Here is a 15,788-nt window from a genome sequence, read left to right on the forward strand (position 1 = left end):
GCCTTCGAAATTAGCAACAAATATGCTACCTACTCCTAATTTCCCGGCTGATCCTGTTCTCACAAGGTGGGGAATATGGTTATAAGCGGCGTCGTTTTATGCTAAAAATTTTGTTTCTGTAAAGGAATTTGTTGATTGCATGGATAGTACGCTTTTGGCGACTAATGTTAGTGCCAAGGCAATGCTTTCTGATTCTTTGGCTAGAAAAAAAAAAAAAAAATATTGTTCATCCAGTCCTTTTCTGCTGGTTACTTAGTTGTATAACCGGACTGGAAACGTAGGAAATTTTAACTGAGCAACTGGATAGACGGAAAAAGTGGAATTGCAAACAACCGTGCCTGGAGGCATAGGACAAGCAATAAGAAGGAATTACAATATTGTATTAGAAAAGAACTCACGATTTCACACTTTAAGGATGAATTTATAAATGAACTTCCATTTCAAAGAAAGGCGACAAAAGTTCACATTTTTAAATACAGTATATTCCAGTCACTTCCGTAGAAGTAGAAATTTTAGACGCTTTCTCTGCGTATAAAATCTTCTCGTACAATAAACGCTACAAATTTACAATGGACTGAGGCGCCTCCGTAGCCAGGTGGGAAGGAGCAGCAGTGGTAGCACACGCTTCTTGATTAAACCGGGATTCGAGCCCGTCACCACCAAATACGGAGGATGCGGAAAGGTCTGGCAATGACCACTGCATATCCCCGAGCAATATGGCCTTAGTTGCTAATGCTCCTAAAAACCAAATCACAAGCAACAAACAAACAATGGACTACTTTGTGAAATATATTAAGAAGAGTATTCCGCCTAAGAAAAATTATTGCAAGTGTAAGTTTGAAAGGGAAAACTTTTCATGAAAGTTTTATTAGTTTAAAACGTTGAATACAAAGAAATTATGGTTCAGTTAATTGTAATAAATGTAAAAATTATAGCGTACATTAACATTTTGGTACATATTTTAGTGCGTACTTTACCTGTTTTAAGTTTGTATAATCCGGTGTCCAGTTATAAGTAACGGACTGTAAAGTGACAAAGTAGGACTGTAACTACAAGCCCAAAAGTAAATAAACAAAATATTGATTGGTTTTGTTTAAGTGCTGATTTATATTAGGTTTCAATTATTGCCGAGATATGAAGCATTTTAAGCACATTTGATATAATTTGCATACTGAGAGTACAATTATGATATTTAACACACGGAACTATCAGTAAAATTAACTTCACCCCTTGAGATTTTAGTTTGTTATTTTAGATATTTTAATAAACTGCATGTACTTACAAAATTGCATTTTTGTTCGTGTGAAATAAGCAACACATTCATTCTAATATACACGAAAGTATGACAGAGTTTAGTAATATATATATTGCTAAATTTTGATATATATATAATCACAAAAACCCAACATTTCTATAATTAATTTCGAAATAAACAGTACATCGTACTTTCAAAATATTTTTCAATAATGCCGATAAGCAAAACGGCAAACGTCAATGAAAGCACATTTTTTTCTGTCCAAGTAATGTGAAATTTGATGATTTGAAGAACCACGAAGAATAATTGTAGCTTTGTCGTCTGCCTCGCAATTTGGATATCCAGTTAGACAGTTTCAGGAAGGAACAGGTGCAGTTCACTCATTCGTCATTGTTAAGCGACAGGAATGTCCAACGTTGAGTGATCAGTGAATCAGGTCCTACACATGCATCAGAAAATTATGGAAAAAGCAGCAGCAGCAACAGCATCATCTTCAAGCTCTCTGGGCCTGTTGTCAGACCATAAAAGAAAAAAAAAAAAAAAATACATGCAGTTTAATTAGAGAAAGCACGACAGAGTTATAGCAGTTTAGTTAATAATGACTACGAGGGCGAGTTGAATTTAAAAAAAAAAAAAAAAAAAAACGAAACTAATTTGGTAGATTTAATTCTTAAAACTGTGCGTGGCTGAATTCCTCATCTTAGGAATCCATTTCGTTCTTCTATATGGTTACAAACTTTTTCATGGGAAATACGCAATATGTTCATTTAAACACACACAGGTGCAGAAGGAACATAGATAAATTGTTTACAGTTCTGTAAACAATTTATCTATGAACACACACATAGATAAATTGTTTACAGTTCTGTTCTTTAATATAAAAATTCCATAAAAAAAAAGTACCTATATTAAATCCTAACGTAATCTTTGCAAACGTTGAGAGGTTTTTCTAATAAAACACTGACATAATTTGAGACGTATTACTGTGGTGGTAATATATATTTTTAAGTTAACAAAAAAAGGTTGAGAACTCCTGATGTAAAGGGTTTTGATTTGCGCTGGCACCACTCTAGGACGGCCTTCTTCGTTCCTGGCGGTTCAATTTAACTCTTTCAAAAACACTATAAGTCGCAACAGGAGACTGGTCTATACCGAAGATTTTCAAGACTACTCAGAGAAGTGGATGGAAAGCAGGGCTGGCCTTATGCCGATTGGACTGTTTGCGCCCCGCGCTTGGCAGAAAAATTAAAAAAAAAAAAAAAAAAAAAAAGAATAGATGAAAGAAAAAGAGATAAATAAAAAAAAGAAAAAAAAGAGCAGGAAAGGTTTTTTTTTAAGTTAAAGGGCTCCTGTGAAACCCAAAGTCATTGTTTCAATGACTTTTTTTTGCATATATTTAGAAAATATGATTAGCATTTTATTAATGAGTACAAAGAATGCAGACAAAAATAATTTTATTATTATTATTTAATTATCTATTTTTATATTTTTTAAATTCATAATATGTGAACAGCAACGTCTGTATAATTTATAACGGTGTGGAAATTTTGGCTATTGTCTAAATTATCTAGACAATGGCCAAAATTAGTAATTATCTCAAGGCCAGTCTCAGATTTTATGTCTCAGTCTCAGATGTGTAAAATCTGAGATTTTACACATCCCTTGAAATATCAAAAGTAATTAATTTTCACACATGTATACCCCAATTTAGGTATGGGCCAGACATAAGGTGGGGTATACATGTATGAAAATTAATTACTTTTGTCTGGCTCCCGCTGTATGGCCGAGCAACACCTCTCGCCCTGCAGAACGCAGTAGGCATCGCTGTAAAGTTGCATCGTAATGTTGGTGTGTATTTATTTGAATAATTGCGCTCCTTATTGTGTAAGTAAGTAAAATTTATATTATTCTACATTTTATTTATTGATTGTTATTTGGTTTTTAGGAGCATTAGCAACTAAGGCCATATTTCTCCGTGAATATGCGGTGGTCATTCCTGACCTTTCCGCATCTTCCGTATTTGGTGGTGACGGGCTCGAACCCCAGTCTAATCAAGAAGCGTGCTACGCACTGCTGCTCCTTCCCACCTGGCTACGGAGGCGCCTTTATTTATTGAGTTGGAGCTGGAACGCCACACAAACCCAGTGGCATATATATGCCAATTCAGCTACATTGGAGCCGAGCTTGAAAGGTGCCCCGTGAAATTTGGAAGACAGATTCATTTCTCAAGACAATTCACGATTTTCATTCATAAACGAGTAAGTTTTTTAAATTAAATGTAACACATTCTTATCTACCCAGCGATTGGCCACCACCCGAGTATTGTTTAGATTGATTCCAAGCTTATAGAAATATTAGTAAATTAAAGATAGTCGTGAAATATTCAGCACCACCAGTGTCAAATATTAAATATACATCACAGTCTGATCTTATTTTAGTGTTGGTGAATTTACATTTTTTGTGTGTGCGTACTAGAATTGTTGTCAGAGGGGAATATGTTTTATTTTACAATACACAAATTTGTTGCATAACAGTCTGGCTATGGACAGTGCTGTCGTTTTTTAACGCCTTTCGCGCTAGACTTGGCTTTCTTTTTATCTGAAACGGAAAAACCGCAAGGATTAGGAATGAGTTATTACTATATGAGACACATCTGAATCGGCGATCCTTTGATCCTCGCATATGGCGTTCTGAACCGGAACAGTGTTCAGGTTCAGAACCTGAACATTATTGGGAGGGACCCATCCCATAATTAGCGTTTATCTGGCGGTGTTCAGAGAGAGAATAGGCAATCACCAGGCAGAGTAAAGCTTCTATTTCGGTCACTACAAAGCATTGAGTTTATGGTTTTGAGGTCCATTTGCCAGTTTAACAAAAACATTCTACCCTTGTCTATTGCCCTGTTTCAATACAGCTAACAAGACCCGGACTTTGTACTGGCCATGAAAAGTACATTTTATAATCGTTTTTATGTGTACTCTATCTGTTCTGTTTTCGTTTGTGGTGGGAAAAGTTGTTGCAAAGCTAATTGAAGGAGTAACTTGTGAAAGAGAGTGGGATATAAAACAGAAAAAATCAGCCAATCACAGATATTTTCATTTGCTTTTTTGGTAGAAAAGTTCTGCAGCTCTTATGAAGCACCATGTACCATTCTGCTGTGATTGTACATTTCCAAGTGCACTGATTCTACATTTTTATATTTCTCAGAACATGGAATAATTTACTCATTACCACCATTACCATTTTTTTTCCAACTTGTGATAGAAAGGCTTGTGATAGATGTAAGTAAATTTATTATTCCAGTTTTCATTAGTTTCCAGTTTTCGTTCACAAATTGTGGATTCTTAATTTGTGAATGTGGGCCATTCACAAATTATGAATGACCCATGACGTTGTCCAGTTTTGATTCTAATATATAGGGTATCTCAAAAATATTGGTACAAACGTTTAGGGGAGGTAGCTAACATCTAAATGAATGTGAATTGCATAGGAACCCATAACCGGAAACGTCACCGCAAGTCGGTACATCAGTTCGGGAGAGGGAAAATTTCTGTTTACTCATTCAAGCAGTAGTCGCCGCACGAATAGCATGCTTCGATATACGAACTGTGAGCTGGCACCTAGACATGCACCTAGTGTATGGATTAGCAGAGGGCAATGGACGAGCCGCTTAACGAATTTATGGAGAACGCTTCCCAGACAGACATGTACCGAACCACCGTTTGTTTGCGCGTGTGCATCAAAATTTGTGCGATTATGGGTCATTTAGAGGTAACAGGAGTAGTGCGGGCAGGCCACGTTCGACGCGAACTCCCGCCATGGAAGAAAGTGTGTTGAATGCCGTCCAGCATAATCCTACTACCAGCACACATGCCGTCGCCTCTGCCTTAGTAGTGTCTTGTTGCAGTGTACAGTGTGTCTGGCACGACGATTCTTTACACCCCCTTTTATCTCCAAAGGATTCAGTTACTGCTCCTCCAAGATCATCCTGCACGTGTGGCTTTTGCGCAGTAGTTTCTCCAAGAAAGTTTTCAAGACTTGAATTTTCCAGCCTATGTTTTGTTCACGGATGAGGCTTATTTCACTCGGGAATGCTTATTCAATCAGCACAATGCTCATGTGTGGGCTCACGACAACCCACACGGTGTGCGCCCCCATTCGGCGCAACATCGGTTCGCAATAAATGTGTGGGCGGGTATGTGTATGGGCGGTGACTACTTAGTCGGTCCGTACCTGTTACCATCCCGCATGAACTTCGCTAAATATCGGATCTTTCTTGAACAAGTTCTACAAGGGTTACTTGACGATGTTCCAGCAAATGTGAGACGCAACATTTGGTTTCAATATGACGGGGCGCCTGCCCATTATAGAAGGTGTGTTCGTGACCATTTGAACAGGCGTCGATGGATTTGTTTTGGGCGTCGATGGATTGGCCTTGTTACACTTGTTGCCTGGCCCTCACGCTCACCTGATTTATCAAGCCTTGATTTCTTTCTGTGGGGGGGCCTTCAAATCTATCGTGTATGAATCGCTTGTGGAGACGGAAATGGATCTCGTGGCGAGACTCGTCTGCGCTCTTGCTACTGTCAAAGAAACTCCAGGTGTGTTCGACCGTGTCCGCCAGCCAATCTATGCTGCGTCGGTGTCACGCATGCATCGCGTCTCATGGTGGAACCTTCGAGCATCTCTTGTAACATCATGAAATGCATCCATCTAGTACTGCATTGTTAATATTATGTCAAATAAATGTGTGCCACTAATTACTGTGTTGTGTCATTTCTGCTTCTTGTGTCATTTCTGTCAAACTTCTTGTGCCTCTGCTACTACTTTCCCGTGACGTTTCCGGTTATGGGTTCCTATGCGATTCACATTCCTTTAGATATTACCTATCTCTTCTAAACGTTTGTACCAATATTTTTGAGACACCCTGTATTACTCATTGCTGTAGATTTATTTATTTTACTATTCTTTGCATTCAGTTGCAATTTGACAGAACGATTTTTAAATTTATTACTCTGATGTCAGTAATTTTTTTTATTGAAAATTGGCTGAAGGACCATTTACAGATCAGAGAAAGATAATATGAATTTCAAAATGCTATTTTTCTTGTCCGCACTTTTTTATTCGCGCTTAGTGAACTATGAACGCTCACCTCTGAATTGCATTGATTTGACTTGCTTTGTGCGCAATGCAATGCCAACTTTGTAGTGGTTCTGTAATAAGTGCTTTTATTAATAAATGTAAGTGAATTTATTATTCCAGTTTTCATTAGTTTACATTACGGCCATTCACAAATTATGAATGGTCCATGACGTCGGTGATCGTCAAACGTTGTATAGTTTGTAATAATAATAATTATTAGCCATATGGTGCAAGGAAGCCTGAAGCTTATGCTGTACCAGCCAAAAAAAATTCTCCGTGTTACCCTGAGAGAGAGAGAGAGAGAGAGAGAGAGAGAGAGAGAGAGAGAGGAATCACCAAAGAAGAAAAGAATGATGATATCCAGGTCAGACCCTGGGTGTGCCAAGCCCATACTCACCAGATGTGAGCTCCTGGGGTTAATATGTTACTCATTGCAGTAGATTTATTTTATTTTAATATTTATATATATTTTTTTAATCTGTAGTTTGTCTGCGCAGGTAGCACAGAGGTATCGCCATCATTGTTTCTGCATACCATGTGGAAAAAGCCGAAGTTCGAATCCTGTCGACAACGCGAGAAACTTTAATAGGGTCTTTTCACCTCCGTGGCTGAGTTAGTCGGTTTCAGTCGTAAGTCGCAAGGTAATTTTCCTCAGAAACTGTGATTTTTTGGCGTAGATTGCAAGGTCTCCCCAGAATTTTTTTTCGTCCAGCAATAAGCAAATCGACCAAACAACACACGCAATTTACAGACAGAAAAAGACATGGGTAGATGTAATCAAATATGGGAGACATTAATAAAATCTTTTTTTTTCTGGAGCCCCTGTAAGAATAATTACCCTGATAGCTTGTGCCTTAACCCGGCACTGACCAGGAACAAACGACCCAGACAATTAGATACGTCTGCAATGGAACGTTCCCCAATACACCAGTCAGTATGTATGAACAGTTCATAAAATTTATCAATGTAAACAGCACTACGAGAGAAAATTTGTACGATGTGCTGAAACAGGAATTCGAAATATTAGGATTAGACATAACTAATATCCGAGGGCAAGGTTATGACAATGGAGCTAATATGAAAGGAAAACTTTCAGACGTTCAGGCAGGACTTTTGCAGGAAAATTCAAGGACATTTTTTACACCATGTGCTTGTCACAGTTACAATCTGGTTCTAGGAGATATGGCCAAAACCTGTCCTGATGCAATGATCGTTTTTGGGACACTTCAACGTCGTACGTGCTCTTTTCAGCATCAACAAAGAATTGGTCATTTTCCAAAAATATGTGAGTGGAGGTCTTTCTGTAAAGCCTCTCTGTGAAGCAAGGTGGGAGTGTCGAATGCAGTGTAAGGTATCAAGTTGGTGATTTCGATTATGCGCTTTTGGAAATAGCATCAGAAGATGCCCAAGCAAGAAGTGAAGCTGAAACGTTAGCTAACCAGATCAAGGAATACGAGTTTCTTGTTTCTTTAGTATTTCGGCATGCTTTTTTTTTTTTGTTTCACGTAAGTAAAGAACTGCAAAGTGATTCTACAGATCTTGCTCTTTCTTTTTCTTAATTTCTTCTTCCTTTCTTTCATTTAAAAACCTTCATTTAAAAAGCGCTTTTTCTTCATTTAAAAACCTTCTGCATTGAATGTCAAAGTATAGAGAGACTGGCTTTAAACAAATCTTAGGTGATGAAACAAAAAATTATTATTATTACCCGTAATTGATTACATAAACCTGTATTTGTGTCTGTAAATTGTGTGTATTCAATTCGATTTGCCTGTTTTGCTAGACGAAAAAATCCCTAGTTACTGGGGGGGGGGAAGCTTGCTATCTACGCCTCAGATTGACTAACATAACCACGGAGTGAAAAAATTCCATTCAAGTTCCTCGCATCGTCGGCGGGATTCGAACTCGGGCATTTTCTATCTGCAGTGGGGAGGATGGTGACAATACCACTGTGCTAACCACGCAAACTAGTTGGTGCCACAGAACTTGCGACAGAATTGAAAGTATCTCGAGAATTTCCCACAAGAAGATTACACAAAATTAAGAGGCACTTCGATTACCAGCCTGCTGATGAAGCTATAACAAATCCTAAGGAAGTTTACAAGGTAAACTGCTTTAATAGAATCGTAGACAAGACATTGCAATCTCTATAATCATGTTTCTATCAGTTAATAAAACAATAATCTTTTTGATTTTTTAGGTAAATTTCTAAGAATTCCAAAGGACGAGTTAAGAAAACACGCTGCAGATTTAGAAATCACATTTTCAGATACCAAAATCATTGAGGGCAACGAATTGGTGAAGTCTGTGAACATGGCAGATATTGATGGCCATACGCTAGGGGAGAGTTTATATTTATTACTTAGAGCGGTTCCAGCCAACCAATGGCAAAATTATGTGTAACTGACAGCCAACCAATGGCAAAATTATGTGTAACTGACAGCCAACCAAACTGCCTGTCAGTTACACATAATCTATCAGTACTCTTATATACTCCCTCTCCTGTTTTCCCAAATACAGGGAGGGAAAAACCTGCCACGACAAAAACGATTGATATGAACAAATTGAAATATAATCAAATTACATAAAAAATAAATATACATATAATTAAATTTCTGACAAAGTCCAAACTTCATTGGAAGGATCTGCATCTGTTCACAGACTGTTGGAAAGTCAGCAGCGCTAGCAGCTGCCGAGAAGAGAAATACCAGCGCCAAGAGTGCCTAGAAGAGAAATACCACCATCAGGAGCTGCCAAGAGCAGCAATTCCAGCACAAGGAGCTGCCGAGAACAGAAATGCCAGCACGAGGAGCTGGAGTTGTAGTGGACATAGAAGATTCAAGCCTCCACGATTTCACAGAACTTTTGTTAATTGAGGAGCTGGAATTGCAGTGGATATAGCAGACTGAAGCCTCCACAATTTCAAGAACTCTAGGTAATTCGGCATACACCATACTGCATTACAAATCCAAGGCTTCCAAATACAGGAGAGTCTTTTGCCTAAGAAATATTGCAGTTGCAAAACCACGAAGTTCTGTTTAGCAACTAGAATTGTCTTCCAGCCTTCTGCCATAAAATTGAGATTACTAACCCGAGATACCAATTGAATTCCTAGATCGCTGTACACCTCACAGTTGTACATAATATGTTCCCATGATTCTCTTTCGCCACAATGGCAACTAGAACTTCCATTAATTCCTAAATCATGCAACTTTGCACTAATCGAACCACGACCAGTTAACAAGAACATAGCTTTTTTTGGAGCAAACCATTTGAATTTTATCGAGGCTGCAATTTTTAAATCTGGGAAAAAGTATTGTGTAATCTGCCCTTTATCACAAACACTCCAACGCTCTTGCCAGACTTTTTCCAAAGCATCCGAAATTCTCGTCCTTTCCTTCCTAGGATCTGCCAAATGTCCACCTGTATATTCAGGAAAGAACAGGGAATGCCACGGCGGATGAAGTAAGCCAATGCACAATACAATAAATGCAGATCAATAGGCAATTTTCCAGTCACAATCTGCAAAGCTGGGGTCGACAGTTCTGCATGCCATGCACATCCTAAGGAGCACATCCTAAGCACATCCTAAGGAGCATTACTCTTTGAATAGAACTAAGCTTTCTAGTAAATACTTTTCCAATTACACGTTCAAAGCAAACTGGTGCACCATACGTTACCATGGAGATAAATACACATTCATATAGAAAGTTCAGCGCCTTATCTTTTATTCCCCGGCCAACTCTAGTGATGGATTCATCATCCCAATAAATTTCCTCAACTTTTCTGATAGATAAGTAACATGTGAGTTAAAAGTCAAAGATCCGTCAAACATAATGCCTACATATTTTAATTGCCTTGCCGAGTTTAGGCTCGACCCGTTCATTCTCACAACTATGGGTCTTCATCTCGAAAATTGATCCTTGAAGACCATTGTCCTTGTTTTGGTTCCTGATACAGTCAATTTATGTAACCTACACCAGTTATTAAGTTCAAACAAAACCTGCTGTGACCTGGTTTCTAGTTGCATCCGTGTATTTCTTTCAATAAGCACCACATGATCATCGGCATAGACCACCATCTCTGTATGCTTGAAGTCCCTACGCAACCAGTCCTCCAAAACTAGGTTCCACATTAGTGGTCGAAAAACCGATCCCCTAGTCTCCTGTGCAATAGAATCAACCGACTACTTAACAGTCAATGTGTGTTAATAGTTATTTGCCACCCTAAAGATCTTAGTTGAACAGCCTGCAAGTCTCAACATCATAATAATGCTGCACCATTGAATGGAGTCAAAAGCTCCCTCAAAGACAATAAAGATTCCAAGGACCTACTGTTCGAGCCTAATATATAGTTTCGCAATGCCCGAAGCGCATCTTCTGTTTCACGACCTGGAGTGAAACCATATTGTCTGCCAGACCAGCTGAGGTTTTTTCAGTATAGTCAATAATCCGTCTCGCCATATCCTTTCAAACCCCTTTCCTAATCGAGGGAGCAGGACAATAGGTCGATATGATCGTGGATTATTCTTTGGCCCAGATTGTCCCTTAAGTATCAGCTTTAATAGGGCATCCTTCCATGGTGATGGAAAGGCCCCGTCACGCAGGCCGCTATTAAAAACTTCAAGAATGATCCCTGTTACCAGTCGATGAGCCCGTGTAATGACCTCAACTTCAATGAGGTCTATCCCTCGGCATTTATTGCATCACAGAGTTCAATCAGGCTAAAGGGATCATCGTCATGTACCCCAGAGTAAGCATGATTAAGCTTTTTCATCAACATCTGTTCCTCATCATTTTGCGAAGAGATAGTATCTCCAATCAGACGACCCAAAATCGCAGACATACTTTCTCTCCAACTCTTATTTTCCTGGTCAACAACTCCAATAGAATATGCTGTATCTCCATTATATTTTTACCCTTGCCAGCATGTAACTGATATACAATTCCCCATAGAGTCTCATTGCCCACTGTTCTAACCAACGTGATCCAGGCAGTTAATTTTGACTTAGATATCATACTCACGTATGCACACCGTATCCTCTGATACTCTACTTTAAGTGCATTAACTTCCTCTTCCCCATTGTTACGCCTACTTCTTTGGTTACTTTTCGGCGCTTTATAACCTGCTTCCGAAGTTGGCTTAACTCACCAGACCACCATTTAACTGGAATCCTATTACAGTTCTTTTGCTTCACAGATGTACTGGAAGCATCAAAGAGAGAGCGCTGAAGTAACTCCACTGCATTTTCTCCAGCCATGTGACTGAGTGCCCAAATACCCAGATTCCCAAGTCGAACATGAATATATTCGTCAGACCTATTTCAACATCCCTTTGCATTTTCGATAGCAAATCGTCATAACTGTTCCTGAGACAAAGCTAGTTTTGTTATGTACCTGACTGGCCCGATGATCAGAGCAGACCCATTCTGCTCTTACTCGCCAGTCGTCCACGATACCAGCTGCTGTTACGTTACGTTACAGATTTCGTCAATATTTGATTCTCCATTAACAGTGAATAAAGTACTATCTGAACTTTGTAGATTTTGTATAAACAATCCACAACAAGCCAAGAATTCATCTAGTTGGCGACCACGATCACTTGTAATTCTATCAAACCACGATGCCGATCTTGCGTTAGAATCCATTGCAAATATTACTGAAATACTACCCAAGCGATATTGAACCAGTTCCAATGTACCTGAGGTAGAAATTAATGTCTGTTGAGTGATGAAAATACATACAACATAGATATAATGATGCAAGATCTGACTCTACGTTACTATGTTATAAATTCGTTGTGATCTGGGAAGAGCACAACGAATTTATAACAGTAATAACTCTGTCCTTATTAAACAGTAAAATTGCAGCTCTTAAGTCTGGTTCATCTGCCCAGAGTACAAGTGCTGAAAGTGGGTATCCTGTAGGCCGACCTTTCACTAAGTATGATTCCTGTATGGCTATATCAATATTGTCTCTGCTGCACACTAGACTAACTTCATAAGCCACCGATCTTGATCTCTGAGCATTAATCTGTAGTATACGTAGGTTACCATTCGATTTTGCATTGTACTGATTAATAGTTAAGTGATTATCATTATCTGCCATTAACGTTATCAAATTACCGTGCTCTTTCTTTGACCAACTTAAGTGCATTCAAGTATTCTGGACATTGTTTACTCCTTACAAAATGATTTGCAGTTCGATATTTTGCCTTACAATTGGAACAGATCGGTTGTTCTCGCTGATGAGTACGAATTGTGCAGGAGTGTCCTATATCTACACAGTGACTGCAGACAGGGTCTGTGCGATAACATGTTCTGGCTGTATGCCCAAATACCTGACAATTGTAGCACAAAGTAACTAAATGAAAGTCTAACTAAATGAAATGAACTTATACGACATGAAGCCAATGAAAATCCTACCGTGCAGTAAGAAATGACTTCTAATACGCCTTGACACCTGGAGGAACCAATTATTTCCTGTTTTTGCTTTATTAATACTGCAAAAACCGAAAAATATCTCCGTCTTCACTTCCTCTCTAGAGATGTTCATATTTAGTAAATTTTTGTTGTATAAGTCTTCTAACAGGTCTTCCTTGTTGATCGTTTTTTCTACATCATACAATATTATTTTTCGTCGTGGCTCTTTTGGAGTCGAGAGAATCACGCCCAATCGTTTAATGCTCTCGCATTGCTTTACCTCTTGTAGCTCCTTTTCTGTTTGCATCTCTAATACCACACCGTTATCCCTAATCTTCCGAAGCCTCCTTATCCTAATTTTCTTTAAGCTCTTTAGCTACTGCTAAACGCACCTCATCACTATGTTCCAATCTTGATCCCTCAGCTGCTTTCACTATCAGAACATCTCCTCCTGTCGCATCCAATGACGAGGGAGACAAGCACACCTGACTTTCATTTCTGCCCTTAGTTTGCCCTCGTACCTCCTGATTCACCTGATTCTGAGGTGTTCTATCTGAATTACTTACTATATAGTTCTCTTACCATATCACTATCTTTATTTTTCAGTCCTTCAATTTTTTGTTTGTATTCCTCCAATTTCACCTCTAAGGATGTAATGTTAAGCATTTACTTTCTGTTTCCAACAAGGAAGCATTAAACAGTTCCTTAGTAAGCCAGTCTTCGTTGATCTGGATCTCTCTTAGTTGTTTCTCATTCACATCTAGTACTCTCTCTAAGCCAGTGACTTTCTCCTTTAGACGTTCATTTTCAATGCCAACATCATGTAGAGCACTTTGAAGTGCGCGCCAACTATAAAGTATCCCATTTACAATCCTCATACCAACACCTTTTTTCTCCTGAAAAAGAAATTCCTCTACGTCCTTGCGCAGGCAGAGAGAAAGCTCTCTAAATGTTTTAAAAGATATTTTCTGAGTTAAATCTACAGGTTCCCTCGCACAATCCAGGTAAAAATCCCCTTGATCTAGCATACTCTAATACACTTAATAGCATACACTTAATTATTGTTCCATCGCATGGAGACAAACCAAGGGAAATAGGTGGTGTGGATTTCACCAACTTCTCCAAATTCCTATTTGCGTTTTTTTTTTTTTTTTTTTGGTAGTTATTGGCGCATCGGCTTCTGTGGCCATAATGCACCTCCCAAGGTTTTTGCAGTACTTTGATCCAAGCCCGAGGCGGGATTCGAACCCGCGACCGTTTGGGTTGCCACGCAGGCACTTTGCCGACCCGGCTAGCCCGGTCGGCCTATTTGCGTTGGCTAATAGGAATTTGGAGAAGTTGTCCCAAGTCACCAGTCATTTGCAAACCTTCACTTCTGCTTTCCTCTTCAGTATCTAGTTTAGTTAATGTTCCATCGATTTTATTCTCAACGTTCTTTGGCCTACCATTTCCAGAACTTCTTTGCATTGTTCCAGCGGATATTGCATCTGTTATTTTCTCATGACTCGCCACAGACATGTAGATTTCACTATATTCATCCTCTCCATTATCAACTGCCTCATCCCGAAATCCAGTCATATCTCTTTCGCTATTTATAACTGCACTAATTTCTCCAAGATTATTCAATTTGCCTGAAGAGATGGCATCTAGAACAACCTTGTCATTTGAAGATCCTAAACAATCGTTACTCATTAATCAAGACTTCATTAAGTCTTGATTAATCCCTGCTGTGAGAGAGCAAAACTCATTCACCAATGTCTCATTGACATCAAAATCACACTCTTTCCCACCCAACAATATTTTATTGTCCTTTGTTTCCATAACTACTGTATTTTCACGTGTTTCCATATCTTGAACTAATCATCGAATCCCGGAAAAAAAAAATATCTCCGGTAAAAATATCCCCGGTAAAAAATATCTCCCGAATATCCCATTTTCTTGTTAAGATACAAGTAAACGTTTGATTATAGTTTGTATGATTTTTTGCAAATTTCAAATATATTTAAATTGTAAAAATATATCCACCTGACGATGTTTTTAAATCACGAACTTGTTTACCGATTTTAAAACAGCTGGATAGGGGGAAAACACCCTACCTCAGCTAACCCCCCCTCGACGACACAAATCTCGCCTTCACCGAATCACAAAATTCGATTGTACAATCAATTCTTGGGTTCATTTTATCCCCGCATCTTGTGGATGTTACCATTGAGTTGCAACTGCTTGTCGTTGTTTATTTAGTTTTGTATAATATGCATATGGTACTGTTTGACTTCTAAATTGATGTATATATATAACTTTTGACTTCTAAATTGATGTAGTTTTCTAGATTGTGGTTTGATCAAAGCAATCTGAATTCTATAAACGTAGAGCTACAAAGCTAGTGTAAATATAAGGGTAGTAGCGACCTGCCTCCACGGGGCTAGGGATGGTAAACTTCCAAGCGGCAGGGCGAGTCCTTGCCGTTCGGAATGCTAAATAGGTCGAAAATAGCTAAATTTCTTTGATGAGCCTTTGCTCAGGAACGCTCCGATGAGTGCAAATATGATGATGATGTACAATCAATCCATTTTACCGGGGAATATTTTTACCGGCGACATTTTTACCGGTTACCCATACATCTGTCCCTTAACTTACCATCCAAATGTCTTTCTCTAACCCTACTTTTGTCCTTTGTGCCTTCTAAACCCATAGCCATTATCCTTTGGTGAGAATCCGCAAATGTAAACTTTGAGCAAAGTAAACGGTAGTACAGTTTATGCTACCTAAAGCTTATTGAATCCTTCTTTACAGTTTACATTTATGACTAATTTAAGAGATGGCACAACAATTCTTTTTTCATGACTAACGTAGACTATTGTTAACGGCTATCTGACTTAAAACCGTCCGGTCTGGAATGACGTAGCCCAGTGGTCAGGAGCGAGAGTGCATAGCACGCGTTCCTTGAGTGGACCGGGATTCAAGCCCGTGACT

At 38.8% G+C, this 15,788-nt stretch overlaps 1 protein-coding gene across 1 annotated transcript in view; it reads right to left on the reverse strand.

Annotated features, from left to right (window-relative positions):
• Positions 1-1,427: 1,427 nt before the first annotated feature.
• Positions 1,428-15,788, reverse strand: part of LOC150089295 (CAP-Gly domain-containing linker protein 1-like) — a 291,929-nt gene continuing 277,568 nt past the window's right edge. The window contains exon 5 of the mRNA XM_090388928.1: positions 1,428-1,763. Within this exon, the coding sequence (XP_090245054.1) occupies positions 1,749-1,763 (15 nt within the window). The 3' untranslated portion in view covers positions 1,428-1,748. The remainder of the gene's footprint in view (positions 1,764-15,788) is intronic.

Source organism: Mastigoproctus giganteus, chromosome 2 (genome assembly GCF_048544385.1).
Source record: "Mastigoproctus giganteus isolate SK-2022 chromosome 2, ASM4854438v1, whole genome shotgun sequence".
Classification (NCBI taxonomy): Eukaryota; Metazoa; Arthropoda; class Arachnida; order Uropygi; family Thelyphonidae; genus Mastigoproctus; species Mastigoproctus giganteus.